Genomic DNA, 14,658 nt, shown 5'->3' on the forward strand with positions numbered 1-14,658 from the left:
AGAAGATAGAGGGAAAACAGAAGCAATCCTAAAATAGACCCCTGTGGGACACCAAAGGACAGTGGAGCTGTGTCTGAGGTAAATTTGGAGAGACTCACGCTCATGGTTCGGTCTGCCAGGTATGATTTCAACCAGGTGAGAGCGGCACCACCAACCCCCACCACATTCTGGAGCCTTGACAGCAGGATCTGGTGATCTACTGTGTCAAAAGCAGCAGATAGATCCAATAGAACAGTGTTTCCCAACCCTGGTCCTCGGGGCACACTGTCCTGCATGTTTTCCATGTTGCCCTGCTTATGCACACCTGATTCAGCTCATCATTCGGCTCAGCAGAAGCCTGACAATGACGGTCATCAAAGGCAGGTGTGTTTGAGCAGGGTTGGATTAAAAAAATGCCGGACAGTGTGCCCTGAGGACCAGGGTTAGGAAACACTGCAATAGAACAAGGATCACATGATCTCCCATGTCAGTTACTCTGAGAATATCATTAAAGACCTTCAGTACCAGATTCTGTACTGTGCAGACTCTTGAACCCTGGAAGACCTCCAACACGTTGTGTCTGACCAGGAAAGACTGCAGTTGTGTGCCGACAGTTTTCTCTAGGAGTTTGGATAAGAAAGGTAGTTTTGAGATGGGCCTAAAATTATCCATCACTGTGTTGTCGAGGTTTGGTTTCTTAAGCAGGGGCTGAACCACAGCGTTTTTAAAATGAAGAGGTACTACACCAGAAGACAGGCTAGCATTGATAATAGCCAAAACAGATGGACCTACAAGGAAACCTCCTCCTTCACTCCTTAACAGAAAGAGGAGAACGAGCGTCCTGGGAGAACCTGACGCCGTCATGTGGCTGACAACATCTTCGAGAAAAGGCAGAGTTCAGGCTCAAACCTCTCAAAGACAGCTGAAGGAGAGACGAGCTCAGCAGGTTCAGCAGAGGAGTTTGGATGTTTGCTCGGATTTATCAAAGCTTTGGTGCTGACGTCATATAGCTCCATATGTGAAGTTAATCTGGGAGATGACTGATATTTGGTACAAATGAGACATCAGACTGTGGATGTTCTGTTATTGTTACGTCATGTGTCACGAACTATGATTAACATCTTCCTGTTACTGGAATGTTTCTTTTTGTTCCATGTCTTAAGTTCTGAAAATAAAGTTATGTTTTCATAAATAATTCATTGGGGTTTTCGTTCACCCAGCAGCAATTTAAAACTCTCAACAATCGAAAATAATAAAGTAAAAAAAAAAAAGGCGCAACAAGGAAGTGACGTAATCTATTTGCGCGTGATTGCGGCGGGCCACGCGCACTGCGCGCTCACAACAGTCAGTTGTTTTGGAAAGGGCAGGGGGCGGAGCCTCGGAGAAAACACGGAAGAAGAGGAGCACCTGGACACCGGAGGTAAACCGCGAACGGTCGTTGCGTTTCCAGAACGTTCTCCGTCGACCGGGCTGCAGGTGCAGCGGTCACGTGACCGCCGGTGGCTCGGTAAACGGACACTAACGTCCACCGAGACTGGTTTGTCATGTCCGTGCTGCGCCTGCGCGGCGGGGTTGTGAAGAAGAGCGCGAGGCTGCAGAAACCTCAGAGATCTCCTTTTCTCCTGCAGGGAGGCTCCTGCTGCTCCTGCTGCTCCTCCTCTGAAGAACCTCGGAGAACCGAGACAGATCTGGATCAGGAATGACTGCAGCTCGGTGAGTGGAACCTCCGGATGTCCTCCTGCTGATGTTCTCCTCCTTGCGTCCTCCTTCTGAGCCTCCTCCAGCAGATCTCCGGCTCTGACCTTTTTTTTTTTTTTTAAACTTTATTAACAAACATCATAGTACAAACAAGTGAATGTCTCGGGACATTAAAATGTGTAGAAATAGTAGAAAAGCAAACAAATGATCAAAAATCACATTAGTTTCAACAGTCTTGTTGTTGTTGTCGTCGTTGTTGTTGTTGTCGTCGTTGTTGACTGATTCTACAATGCTGGACTCCAGGTTTGGAGTTGGACGTTTGGCTTCATGATCAAAAGCCGCTGACCTGCGTCTCCTCGCAGGTTCTATGATCCAGCTGAGGAGCAGTGAGGAGGAGGAGGGCTGCTGGGAAATCTCGGCGCTCCGACAGGCGGCGCTCCAAAACGATGCCCGCCTCCTGGAGGAGATGCTGTGCCAGGAGGTGTACAGGAAGGTCCTGAACTGCAGAGGCGGCTGGGGCGTGGCGGCGACGCCGCTGCACGCCGCTGTGTCCCGAGGTCACCTGGGCTGCCTGCAGGTGCTGCTGGGCCACGGCGCGCTGGTGGACTGCGTGGACGTGAAGGCGCAGACGCCGCTCTTCGCCGCCGTTCGTGGGAAGTACCTGGACTGCGTGTTGACGCTCCTCCGAGCCGGCGCCGACCCCAACGGGAACCCGTCCAACAACTGCTCGCCAGTGCTGAGCGCGGCGCGAGAGGGGGACGTGGAGATCCTGCGGCAGCTGCTGATCCACGGCGCCGAGGTCAACTCGCGCTCCAAGGTGTTGCTGTGGACCTGCAGCGCCAGGGTGTCCAGCGGGCCGCTGTACCTGGCCGCCGTGTACGGTCACATGGACTGCTTCAAGCTGCTGCTGCAGTTCGGCGCAGACCCCGACTACAACTGCGCAGACGTGCAGCTGAGGAGCTCCGGCAAGCAGCCCAAAACCGTGCTGGAGATGTGTCTGCGGCACGGCTGCGGCGTGGAGTACGTGCAGCTGCTGATCGACTTCGGCGCCAACGTCTACCTGCCCACGCTCATCATCGAGAAGTCCACCAAGCAGAACGAGGCGGTGGAGCTGCTGCTGCAGGAGCGAGGTGTGGAGGGGTTCTGGTTCTGGTTTCACTGGGCTGTAGAAGTCTGTGACGTTTGATGGGTCTGCGCTTCTTTCATCAGAATCTTTCAGTCCTGAAACCAGAACCACAGAGGGGGCGTGGCCTCACCCGTCCTGTCCTGACTGAAACTCTCCTTCCTCCTCAGGAACGCCGAAAGCTCTGACGTCTCAGTGCCGGCTGGCCGTGCGGCGGTACCTGAAGAAGATCAACCGGATCCAGAGCATCCAGCTGCTGCAGATGCCCACCAGTCTGCAGAACTTCCTCCAGCATGAAGCCCAGCTGTAGAGGAGCCGCAGGCTCTGCCTGGTTCTGGTTCTGTTGGGATTAAAGGAGTGGAAACGGGCTGTAGTCTGTTCTGATCCGTCAAATGGTGGTTGATCCGTGTTGACCCACCCAGCAGAGTCGCTGTGGGCGGAACCAGCTGTGAATGATTCTGTTCAATTCACAGTGGGGGGCGGAGCTTAAGGAAAGAGCAAACTAAGAATAAATATTCAGTCAAACATGCTCAGCAGCACCATGGGGGGTCTGCACACACCTGTAGCTAGAACACCGGGACGGGTCTACCTGAACACTGGACGGGTCTACCAGAACACCGGGACGGGTCTACCAGAACACCGGGACGGGTCTACCAGAACACCCGGACGGGTCTACCAGAACACTGAACGGGTCTACCAGAACACCGAGACGGGTCTACCAGAACACTGAACGGGTCTACCAGAACACTGAACGGGTCTACCAGAACACTGAACGGGTCTACCAGAACAACTGTCATGTTCAGACAATCCAAAGTTTTTACAGAAACATTAAAAGAAACAATCGAGAAATCGTAAAGATGTGACCATTAAAATAGTTTAAATGATCTTTCTTTAAACTTAAATAAAGTAAAAAGAACAAATTGAAACCAAACAGTACGGATGTAAACCTCTGAATCCATACCAGTCAAATCCAGCTGAGAACAGGTTTAGGTGGATTTAAAGTGTTTGAGCTGATCTAAGGTTCTCTCTCCTCTTGGGGGGGGGTTACCATTACAGTACCAATAACCCCCCCCCCCCACCCCCACACAGAAAACATGAATTCATTCATATTTATCAACGACCTCGAACTGTCAGATCAGCATAAAAACTGAGGAGAAAGAACATCCATCTGACGCCTGTGATGCAGCAGCACACCTGCTATGGGGGCGGAGTCAAACTGAGCTGTCTGTCCAAGGAGAAAACGGACCATTCTTCTGTTTTGGGATGGGGACCGCCGTGAAGTTTCCACAGTGATGATCACCAGCATCGTCTAAAATGTGAGGAAACTGCGGTTCTCCATGTAAGTCCCGCCCACCGACGCCACGGAAGGTGAGCAGTTCAGAGTGGACAGACACACCCCCACCTGAGAGCAGATTCCAGCCGAGCTGACCTGAAATCCACCTGGATCAAACTTCTCCCCAAAACCGGTTTTATTTTTCACAAACACAATAAAGAAAACGTAAGAGAGAAAAGCAAAAGTCAAATCGACAGCAGTGAGAAATTCTTTTTGGGGCTGGTAAAAACATGTTGATTAATTTGACAAGTTTAATTCTTATTGTTTGTATAAAACCCCAACTAAAACTTTCATTCTATGCCAAAAGAACAGCTCGTTCAACATTTTGGGGGTTTTCGCAGCAAAATCTTCTTTCACTTCCAGCTTATCCCTTTCGGGTCCCCACAGCGTAACAGCACCGACTGTTCGGCATCAGTGATTTGGCAGAGTTTTTACGCCGGATGCCCTTCCTGACACAACCCTGTACTTGAGGGGCACAGGGACCCAGTTAGGCAGCAGCGTCAAGGGTCTAAGGACCCAATCTGGGTGGGGATCAGTGGACAACCCTGGGAATCGAACCCAGGGCTCCTGCCCTTCACCAAGCCCACTGAGCCACCCAGCCGCAGCAAAATGAATCCCATTTTTTAGATGGAATTTTCTGTTTTTGCAGGATTTGATGTGTAATGTGTGAATAGAACATGGAACATGACTAAATAAAGGCAGTGTCACATAGGACAGGTTGTGCTGATTACAATGATACCAAATAAACAAGCAGGTAGTCTTGTACACTGAAAATCCAGAACATTTAGATCCTAGGTTCAGAAGGATTCAAAATAAATGTTCTAAATGTACAGTTTTGCATTGGATTTCATATTATGATTATTTGTAGATCATCAGTGGCTGAAAACTACTGTAACAAAAAAAAAAAAAGGCAATTAACCACTAATATTTTTGTCCAGATTTGCAATAAGTATTTTTTTAATTGATTCCCAGCCTTAATATATACATAAATATATACATACGTATATATCCAGTAGCCTTGCTGTCCCGCTCCAGGTGGGCGCTGTGGGGATGTCTCAGGTAATAGAAGGTTCTTTATTGTTCCCTACAGAGAGAAATTCCATGTCTGGCGGCTCATCCATGCAAACATTAAAAATAAACAATGATGTAAGAATGATAAAACAAGGAGACAAAACAAAGATAAAAACAGATAATGGATTGAATAAAAACAATAGTGATTAGAGAAGAATAAATACAGAGTAGAGTGTCTGCTCTAAAACCTCATGAAAGACTCCCGAACTCTCTGTCCTGATCAACCTCTGACCTCTGACCTAAGAGGTCAGACGGTTTCTGCGGTTTTTCAGAACGGCCTCCAACATTCGGCTGGTTTTTCCTGCACTAAAGTCACACGGAATGACCTCTTCACCCATCACTGACGCTCACGACCGTCGCTGTGATGCTCTCAAGTACAGAATATAACTCCTCAGAGTTCTGGTGCTAAACCTCCAGGTAACAGAACAAAAACAGATTCAAGGAAAGTTCACATCATGACAGGAGGACCGACCCGGAGATCATGTGACCTCCCCGTTCTTTCCCGTAAAGGGGGGTTGTTTAATGTCAGTGTCCTCTCTTATCTGCATGTCAACAAAGCTCCTCTCTGCTGCAGCGTGAACTTTACTCCCACCCACCCGGGTCATCAGACCTGCTCCTCCTCTCAGAGCTTCTAATCCTCCTCAGAGTTCCTCCTCTCAGAGCAGTCATAGCTCCTGCGCCTCCTCAGTGACTTGAAGGTTCCTCAGAGATGGGCGACATCATCTCTCTGTCTGAAGAGCAGCGGCAGCAGGAACTGAACCTGTACGCCAACGCGCTCTTCAGTTCAGCCGAATGGAAAGGTTTCAACATCGACCCGTAAGTTCAGCCGGTCCAGAGATGACTGGACCTTGTTCGGTTCTGTTTATCTTCACCTGTGTGAGGGTCTGGGTCTCATGCAGGTCTCTGCAGAGATTCTCTGGGATTAATGCCATGGAACAGCTGGAAGCCTACAGAGACTACATCACGCATGGAAGCGACCTGATCTACGGGGCAAACGCGGTGGAGAGGCTGGGGGCCACTCTGGGCGGACTCACCCCCATCCCTAACGCCTTGGGGCCGCTGGCTATCTGCATTTCCATGTTCTTGGAGATCATCGGCATCTCACTGGGCAAGAACGCCATGGGCACGGCTCAGATGCTGCGGCGGGTGTTTGCTGAGGAGAAGGCCAGCGGGGTGAGAAGAGCCGGGCAGAGATGACCCAGGAAAAGCTGGTTCTGTAGAACCGCCCCGAAGATGTTCTGAAACTAGAAGAAACTTTCACACACCTTCTCTCACCTGTGCAGGTGCGAGATCTGATGGACGAGTACCTGAAGCGTTTGCAGATCAACCTGAGGAACTCAGAGCTTCAGCTGGCCGACACCCATCGACTAGAGGCGGAGCTAAGCACTCAGCTAACACGGTTACAGGTGCAAACTTAGAAACCTTTGAGTTCAGAGCCTGAGCCCAAGATTCACGGCCGACAAACTTCAGGGATTCAGAGGAGAAATGAAACACGACGAGCTGATCAGAAAGCAAATCAGCTTCAAATTTAGATTAATTTTTCTAAGAGATAACTGGAGACAGGTGATGACAGACAGGTGATGTAAACAGGTGGTGATAGACAGGTGATGACAGACAGGTGATGACAGACAGGTGATGACAGACAGGTGATGTAAACAGAGGATGACAGACAGGTGATGACAGAAAGGTGATGTAAACAGGTGATGATAGACAGGTGATGACAGACAGGTGATGTAAACAGAGGATGACAGACAGGTGATGACAGACAGGTGATGTAAACAGGTGATGATAGACAGGTGATGACAGACAGGTGATGATAGACAGGTGATGTAAACAGGTAATGATAGACAGGTGATGACAGACAGGTGATGATAGACAGGTGATGATAGACAGGTGATGACAGACAGGTGATGATAGACAGGTGATGTAAACAGGTAATGATAGACAGGTGATGACAGACAGGTGATGATAGACAGGTGATGATAGACAGGTGATGACAGACAGGTGATGATAGACAGGTGATGATAGACAGCTTGTGTTCCTGCAGTCCCTCCAGCTCATCTGCGTGTCTTTTGCTCTAGAACTCCATGCTGGCTGACGGACACATGAGCACTCGCTTCCTGAAGCAGTGGGTCAACGGCGCCGCCTTCCACACTCAGATGCTGATCCACGAGGCCCGTCTAGAGAGGTCAGCGGGGGTCAAGGCCGCTCTGGCAGCCGCTGTTTACCATCAGCAAATGAACTTACTGCTGGAGAAGTACAAGGCCTACCTCCAGACGGTGGCCACCGTCCACGGAGACGCCTTTTCGGCCTATCAATACATGGACAGAATATGTTCCGTGGAATACGGAGAAGGTCCATATGGAAAAAGACAAATCCAGATTTTCAGCGCCAAAGAGAAGTACTGTCCAAAAACCCCCCAGTTCATAGAAACGCTGTTCAGGAGACCCGAGATCGCCTGGGCAAAGACCTACTTCTCTGACCTGCAAGCAAACATCCCGTATCTGGCCCAACTACGACTCAACTTTGTCATCGTGAAGTGAAGTTTCACCAAATCAGCAACTAAAAACTTGAAACTAGAAATGGAAGAAGTGAGACTCAATTTGAAGATTTTTAATGTCATAAATATCCAAACGTTTTCAGAAAAGCAGTGAGTGAAAGTTAAAAAAGATGCAGCTCCTCAGTTTGGCCTGTATATGATTGATGTATATGAATAATGATTGATGTTAATAAAAGAAGAAACATTTTTCAGTCCCTTGAATTCCCTTAAAACAATCATTTCAAGTATTACAGGAAACGTCTCTGCTCGCCAGAACGAGGCGTGGCCATGGGACCGCCGCGCTCCACACGCTCCCTCAAATCACTCGTCAATCACTTCATTTGGTTTGCTCTCAAGATGCTGAAAGATCAGCCGTTGTCATGGCAACATCAGCCCAGCCCCACATCCAGCGACATCATGACGATGAAGCCCAGAATGGCGGTCCAGGACGCCAACCGCCCGTTTCCACTGTCAAACAGAAACACACAGAAATCACTTTTTAATTTCTGTGTGAATGATGTTTCTCCTTCTAGATCCTGTAGATCAGGGGTAGGGAACTATGGTCCTCGAGAGCCGCCTTCCTGCATGTTTCCAGTATACCAGGTAATCAGTCATGAGTAGGGACTGGTTCAGGTGTGTCCAGCCAATAAGAACATGCCAGAGCAGGGTATGTTGGAAAACATGCAGGAAGGCGGCTCTTGAGGACCAGGGTTCCCTACCCCTGCTGTAGATCATTTAGATCCTGTAGATTATATTTATCCAGTAACTCATCTAGATCCAGTAGATCGTTTAGATCCAGTAGATCATCTAGAACCTGTAAATCATATGGATCTGGTAGATCATCTTGATCCAGTAGATCGTTTAGATCATGTAGATCGTCTAGATCCAGTAGATCATCTAGATCCAGTGGATCATCTAGATCCTGTAAACCATATGGATCCAGTAGATTGTCTAGATCCAGTAGATCATCTGGACTATTTAGATCAGGGGGGTCAAACTCAATCACACAGGGGGACAAAATCCAAAACACACCTTATGTCGCGGGCCGAACAAGATAAACTTTACTGAACACACCAAGACTAATATTTTAAAACCGTAACTTTTAAACATAAATATGGATTAAAAAAAGGCTTTATTTAAACCTTAAATAACTTTCAATATTTTACTCTCCATCAAAATATATTTTGTCAAAATAATACCACTTTGAAATAAGTACAAGATAACATCGGGTCATTAATAACAATAAAATAAAATGATCTGGAGGGCCGGATAGAATCACCTGGAGGGCCAGATCCGGCCCCCGGGCCTTGACTTTGACACATGTGATTTAGATATTCTAGATCCAGTAGATATTCGAGATCCAGTGGATCCTGCAGGATCACATCTCCCTGAGCTGCTTCCTGACTGAACAGAGTTCTTGAGATGGATTTAAATTTGGTTCATTTTCATGTTTTCATGAGAGCTGGTGGACTTCCTGGTAAAATCTGGTTAAATAAATGATAATGATGGATGTGATTTATTTTTCAGCAGTCTGATGTCTCTCTAACCCCCCACTTCCCCCCCCACACACACCTGTTTCTCTAACTCACCTGACTTGAGCCTCTGGAATGATGTCATCGACGACTACGTAGACCATAGCCCCGGCAGCGAACGCCAGCGCGTACGGCAGAAGTGGCTCCGCCACGACCACGGCCAAGGCGCCCAGCAACCCCGCCACGGGCTCAACCATGCCACTGAGCTGTCCGTACCTGGCGAGGAGGGGTAACATGAGCCTTCGCCGTCTGTTCATGAGGACAGGTGTGTGTGCTTTCCCACCAAAACGCCGTCCAGGTGGAAACCCCCGATCCCCGGAGAGGGAGGCTCACCGCTAAGCCTTCTGGGAAGTTCTGGATACCGATACCGATGGCCAAGTTTCTGAAACACAAAGTTCTGCTTCATCAACTCGGCCCGTTTTCTACTCAAAGGTACCAGAAACCATCTAAAGCAGGGGTCTCGAACTCAATTTAGCTGGGGGCCGCTGGAGGCAGAGTCTGGGTGAGGCTGGGCCGCATCAGGATCTCCACAAGAAAATCGCTGATAAAACATTCCGATGTTCTCAAATATCTTTATTTTTAACATGAAATAATTAATTAAATGAATCAATTAATTAAAAAAAAATGAATTTAAAAAAAATCAATCATCAATAAATAAAATAATAACAATGACCATACAGCAGATACAGGCGACTGAATGGAAATGGGAAGGACATGAGAAGACTAAACCGCCTTACCAGGAAGGCAGGTAAGGTTGTGGGTCAGAGCCTGGAGTCAGTGGAGTCTGTGGTGGAGCGGAGGATGCTGGTGGAGCTAAAGAAAATCCTGGAGAACTCCAGTCACCCCCTGTACCCAGTGTTCTCTGCTCAGAGGAGCTCTTGCTCCACAGAGAGATACCGGAGGTCCTTCAAACCCACTGCAATCAGACTGTGTAACACTGCTGAAGGGGACTCGACTGTACTGCTGTTTTTATTGTGTTTTAGTGCTTTTAGTGGTCTAGTTGTTTAATTTTAACCCCCCCCCCCTTTTTAAATATATTTATTACTTGTTTATTTATTTATTTTAATGTATTTTTTAAAATGTGTGAATGACCTGGAGTTACAGACTGGCATATAATTTCCCTTGGGATTAATAATGTATCTGTCCATCTATCTATCTATCTATCTATCTATCTATCTATCTATCTATCTATCTATCTATCTCCTGCAGGGACACTCAACAACCACTAGATGGCAGCAGGACAGCTCTACAGGAAGCTGCTGCTGTTTCCATGGTAACCACCAAAGCTGAAGTTGGATTCTCAGCTATGAAACGTCTCATCTTCGTTTCCTATGAAGACTTTTATGAGGTTATTAAAATCCTCACAGGATGGAGGTGTGTCCTTCTTCAGTGTGAAGCCAAACTTGGTTTAATATTATTCAGTACTTGAAGGTTTGTTTGGACCTCTCATTCGTAATCAGCACTCCTGGAGAGGTGGGGGGGCAGCTAATCACAGTCTTAACGAGGTCCATTCGTTCTGCTCAGAGACACACCATGACGCAGATTCAGCCCTGCTCAGAAAAAAATTTGGCGATTCAATCCCGACCCGGTCCTTCAGGCAGAGGGTCAACCAGAACCAGTTCTTCAGGTTCGGGAGTGATCCGGCTGCAGAGTCCAATCTACAAACTCTCAGCCTGAAGCACTGAGTGTATCTGAGCACTGGACTGAGTGTCCCCGCCCCCCTGATGTTCCAAACAGGAAGTACCTGTAGTATCCGTCCTTCTGTTGGTCAGAACAACATTCTGGATCTGATTCCTTTTTAACATTTTCATGATAATCTGGAATTTTCAGGATATTTTTATGTACTGTAAGTCATAAACTGATCAATCAGATCTTCAGTAAAAGGAGGCGGAGCCTGCTGGCCCCATGTTCAGAACATTTGATTGACAGATTTCGTGCAGCCCCTTTTAAGTGTCAGGGGCGTGGCCTTCTAACAAGCTCTCTCCTGATTGGTAAGAGTGGTTGCCAGAGAAACTCAAACCGACTGCTGGCTGACCAGACGGAGAGGAATCGAACCAACGGTTCAGGCATACCTGGCACTCTCAAAGGTTGCAGATGAAGTCTTTCCGACGGCTCCGAACCCCACGCCGACCGCCAGGCCCTCTGTGGGAGAGAAGAACCACAGCGGGGATGAAACCGCGGACAGCAGAGACACAGACAGACACGCTGCAGCAGGATCGTTCCAGCGCCTGATGGCGCTCACGTCTCTGCTGCTGCGGTCACACCACTTCACCGTTTTCATTCTGCTGGTGCTTAGCCCCCCGCTGGTCTCATCCCTCACTTTCATGCTCCTCATCCAAAGGTTGCAGGAAAAAATGCAGCATCTCCTGCTGATGAACTGTTGTCTGATCAGGAAGCACATCAGGGCCTCCGTTTCCTGAGGAGGCTGGGATGGGGAGCTCAGACCTGAGCTCCTTCTGCAGGTGTGTCCTGTCCTCCTGCATCACTGTGTGGCACAGCGGCTGCTCTGCAGAGGGGGGTCAGAGCTGCACAGAGGACTGTGGGCCGCAGCCTGCAGACCACCACTGAGATCTACGAGATCCACTAAGCTTCATGAAGCCTCATGAAACCAGACACTGAAACCGACGAGGCCTCATGAAGCCTCATGAAGCCTCATGAAGCCTCATGAAGCCTCATGAAGCCTCATGAAGCCAAGCACTGAAACCGACGAGGCCTCATGAAGCCTCATGAAGCCTCATGAAACCAGACACTGAAACCGATGAGGCCTCATGAAGCCTCATGAAGCCTCATGAAGCCTCATGAAGCCTCATGAAACCAGACACTGAAACCGACGAGGCCTCATGAAGCCTCATGAAGCCTCATGAAGCCTCATGAAGCCAAGCACTGAAGCAGGGCAGCTAGACCGGAACTAAAACTTCCCAACGTCTCAGAGAACAAAAGACGATGAGACGTCCGTCAGGAAACTGCTGGTAAGATGAAGTAAATTTACATCTTTGAAGTAAATAAAAAGAGAAGAACCGGGCCACCCCAGAGAAAGAGTTCTGCTGATATGGACCAGAAACCAGAACTTTAAGGTTTTTGAACTTTTTTCTTCTTCTAATCTATAAACTCTGAACAGCAGCGCGAGAGACGACGATCCAAACGGTCAGACAGCAGAAGACTGACGGCTTCACACCATGAGGAGAGAACGGACCAAACTGAAGACATTCTTCAGAGCAGATCCTCCGGTTACCATGACAACACCACAACAAAACGACTCTGACAGAAAGATCCGACTCGTTTTCATCCTGAGGAGGACGTGCTGACGACACTTCACCGCCGACTGGGAGGTTCCGGAATGAACACGGATCCACAAAGACGTTCAAGGAGAAAGACCAGGCATGGAGGTGGGAGTGTTATAGTTAGGGACTGAATGTCCATCAGTTTATCAGGAGAAGATCCAGAAAAAGTCTGAGTCCAAAGAGATTCTCGTCTGTTTGGTTCTGAAAGCATCAACGTCATTCAGACAGCAAACGGACCTCTGGTGGTGCTGAAGCAAACTGCTGGTTCTGGGTCCGGTTCTAAAGATCCATGCCTGCTTTTTGGTTTTTGGGGAAGCCTGCTTTGAGTGCAGAACCACTGCAGGAACCGCTCTGGGACAAGAGAGCAGAACCTGCAGCTCATCAGTTTCTACTTTGATGTTCTTTTAATTCAAAAATTATTATGAGTTTTTCTAAATTTTACAGTAAATGTTATTATTTTCATGAACTTTTCAAAGACCCAGAAATCACAGTTTTCAAAACCTTTCCAGGTTCTTCCTGACGGTACCAACCCGGATCCTTCATTTCATTCATTTCTGTGTTTGGTTTGGAGAAGCTGTCCAATACATGTGGTTGATTGATTGATTGATTGATTGATTGGTTGATTGATTGACACTTTGTTACTCTGCTGTTCTGTGTTGCTCCAGCTGTTAAAGTAGGCGGAGCTTCCAGGAAGTTCCTCTCCTGTCAGGCCTTTATGACCCTTTCTGGATTTTCAGAATAAGAGTCTGGTTCTGAGATTCTGGAGTCCCCCCCCACCCTTACCTGGGATGTTGTGGATGGTTATGGCTAAGATGAGGAGAAGGATCCGCCTCCACCTGTGGCCTGTCTGCCCCGCCCCTTCTTCTCCTTTACTTCCTGTTTCCTGACCATCTGGGGGTCCGGAGTGAGGCGTTCTTCTCCTCTGGTGGACGTCTCCTCCGTTTTCTATTTTATCTTTAGAAAAAAAGGAACAAATAACAAATAAATGTGATGATCACAAACTCCAAACCTTCACAGGTTTGAATTTCCTGCTGAAGCTTCTGGATCAGAACACAAGAGTTCATGAACCTCCTGGGTTTTGGTATTTGTTATATTATACAATAGGTCATCTGTGTTTATATAGATCTTTGTGCTACTAAACTTTAACTGAAAGACTCTAGATTGAAGAGTCAAACATGAAGGAAGTCACATGACCTCTGTAGATTCAGACATGATGCTGCAGCATCTATAGAGACTGCTGAGGAGAAGAAGGTTTGAGAAAACTGCACTAGTGAGTCTGGAGTCAGAGTCTTCCTGTTTGTGATTGTAGATCAGGGGCCCGTTCCAAGAAGCAGGTTCAACAAATTTAGAGTTCGAACCTGAACTTAGAGTCACTGGACTCAAAATTCTCAAACTCAGGGTTTTCGGTTCCAGAACAGCTGAAAATGTTTGATTCAATCAACTTGAAGTTGTCAGAACCAGAACCAGGTGTGAGCGTCGCGACCATAAAAAGCCCTGATCAATGGAGCAAAGACAGCACGATTCACCATGGCAACGGGGACAAATATCTGAGTTTACTACTTCCGGTGGCGGAAATTGATAAGTTCCTGCAAGCATATGCGACTATAGGAGAACATTTACTGCAAGAAAAGCAACACAGCTGCAGCGGTAGAACAGAGAGAAAATATCTGCAGTTATTTGAATAATTTCTAATAATGAATAAATAATGTCAGGAAGGTTATTTTGTCTCTTGTTGAGTAAGGAGTGGTTTTTGATCTGTTACCAATTTAACCAGTAATCTCCGTAATCGCAAGAATGACCAGTTTTGGTAACCCCCCCCCCTCTACACACACAGATATCACTTCACGCTAAAAAAGAAACTGTAGCTGCCTGGAATATGTTAAAAAAGCATTTATTTAATTTTAATCCTCAAGACTTAAAAAATATTCGCCGAATTCTTTTTTTAATCTCCATCATCTCTCCATCATCTCTCTATCATCTCTCCATCATCTCTCTATCATCTCTCCTCTTCCTCTTCCTCCTTCTTGGTGTGAGGTGTGGATGACGTTGGGAGTGGAAGAGTGTGACTGAGTGGTGACACTTTGCTTTTGGGGGATTTTCCT

General features: G+C 47.6%; 3 protein-coding genes across 3 annotated transcripts in view; 2 read left to right on the forward strand and 1 right to left on the reverse strand.

Annotated features, from left to right (window-relative positions):
• The first annotated feature begins 1,256 nt into the window (after positions 1 to 1,256).
• Positions 1,257 to 3,169, forward strand: LOC112141368 (ankyrin repeat and SOCS box protein 12). Its single transcript, XM_024264499.1, has 4 exons — positions 1,257 to 1,399; positions 1,608 to 1,692; positions 2,040 to 2,807; positions 2,971 to 3,169. The coding sequence occupies exons 3-4, from the start codon at positions 2,045 to 2,047 to the stop codon at positions 3,108 to 3,110; spliced, it is 903 nt and encodes a 300-aa protein (XP_024120267.1). The 5' UTR covers positions 1,257 to 1,399; positions 1,608 to 1,692; positions 2,040 to 2,044; the 3' UTR covers positions 3,111 to 3,169.
• Positions 3,170 to 5,841: 2,672 nt separating this feature from the next.
• On the forward strand, positions 5,842 to 7,951 carry LOC112141365. Its single transcript, XM_024264494.2, has 4 exons — positions 5,842 to 6,020; positions 6,104 to 6,377; positions 6,488 to 6,610; positions 7,286 to 7,951. Exons 1-4 carry the CDS (start codon positions 5,914 to 5,916, stop codon positions 7,745 to 7,747), a joined length of 966 nt encoding a protein of 321 aa, XP_024120262.1. The 5' UTR covers positions 5,842 to 5,913; the 3' UTR covers positions 7,748 to 7,951.
• The window catches only part of LOC112141364 (zinc transporter ZIP11), a gene marked incomplete in the record, with an annotated part of 38,943 nt that continues 32,087 nt past the window's right edge, over positions 7,803 to 14,658 (reverse strand). Inside the window, 5 exon segments of the mRNA XM_024264491.1 lie at positions 7,803 to 8,211; positions 9,333 to 9,491; positions 9,559 to 9,657; positions 11,348 to 11,417; positions 13,340 to 13,510. Of these exon segments, the coding sequence (XP_024120259.1) occupies positions 8,133 to 8,211; positions 9,333 to 9,491; positions 9,559 to 9,657; positions 11,348 to 11,417; positions 13,340 to 13,510 (578 nt within the window).

Source organism: Oryzias melastigma, linkage group LG19 (assembly GCF_002922805.2).
Source record: "Oryzias melastigma strain HK-1 linkage group LG19, ASM292280v2, whole genome shotgun sequence".
NCBI lineage: Eukaryota > Metazoa > Chordata > Actinopteri > Beloniformes > Adrianichthyidae > Oryzias > Oryzias melastigma.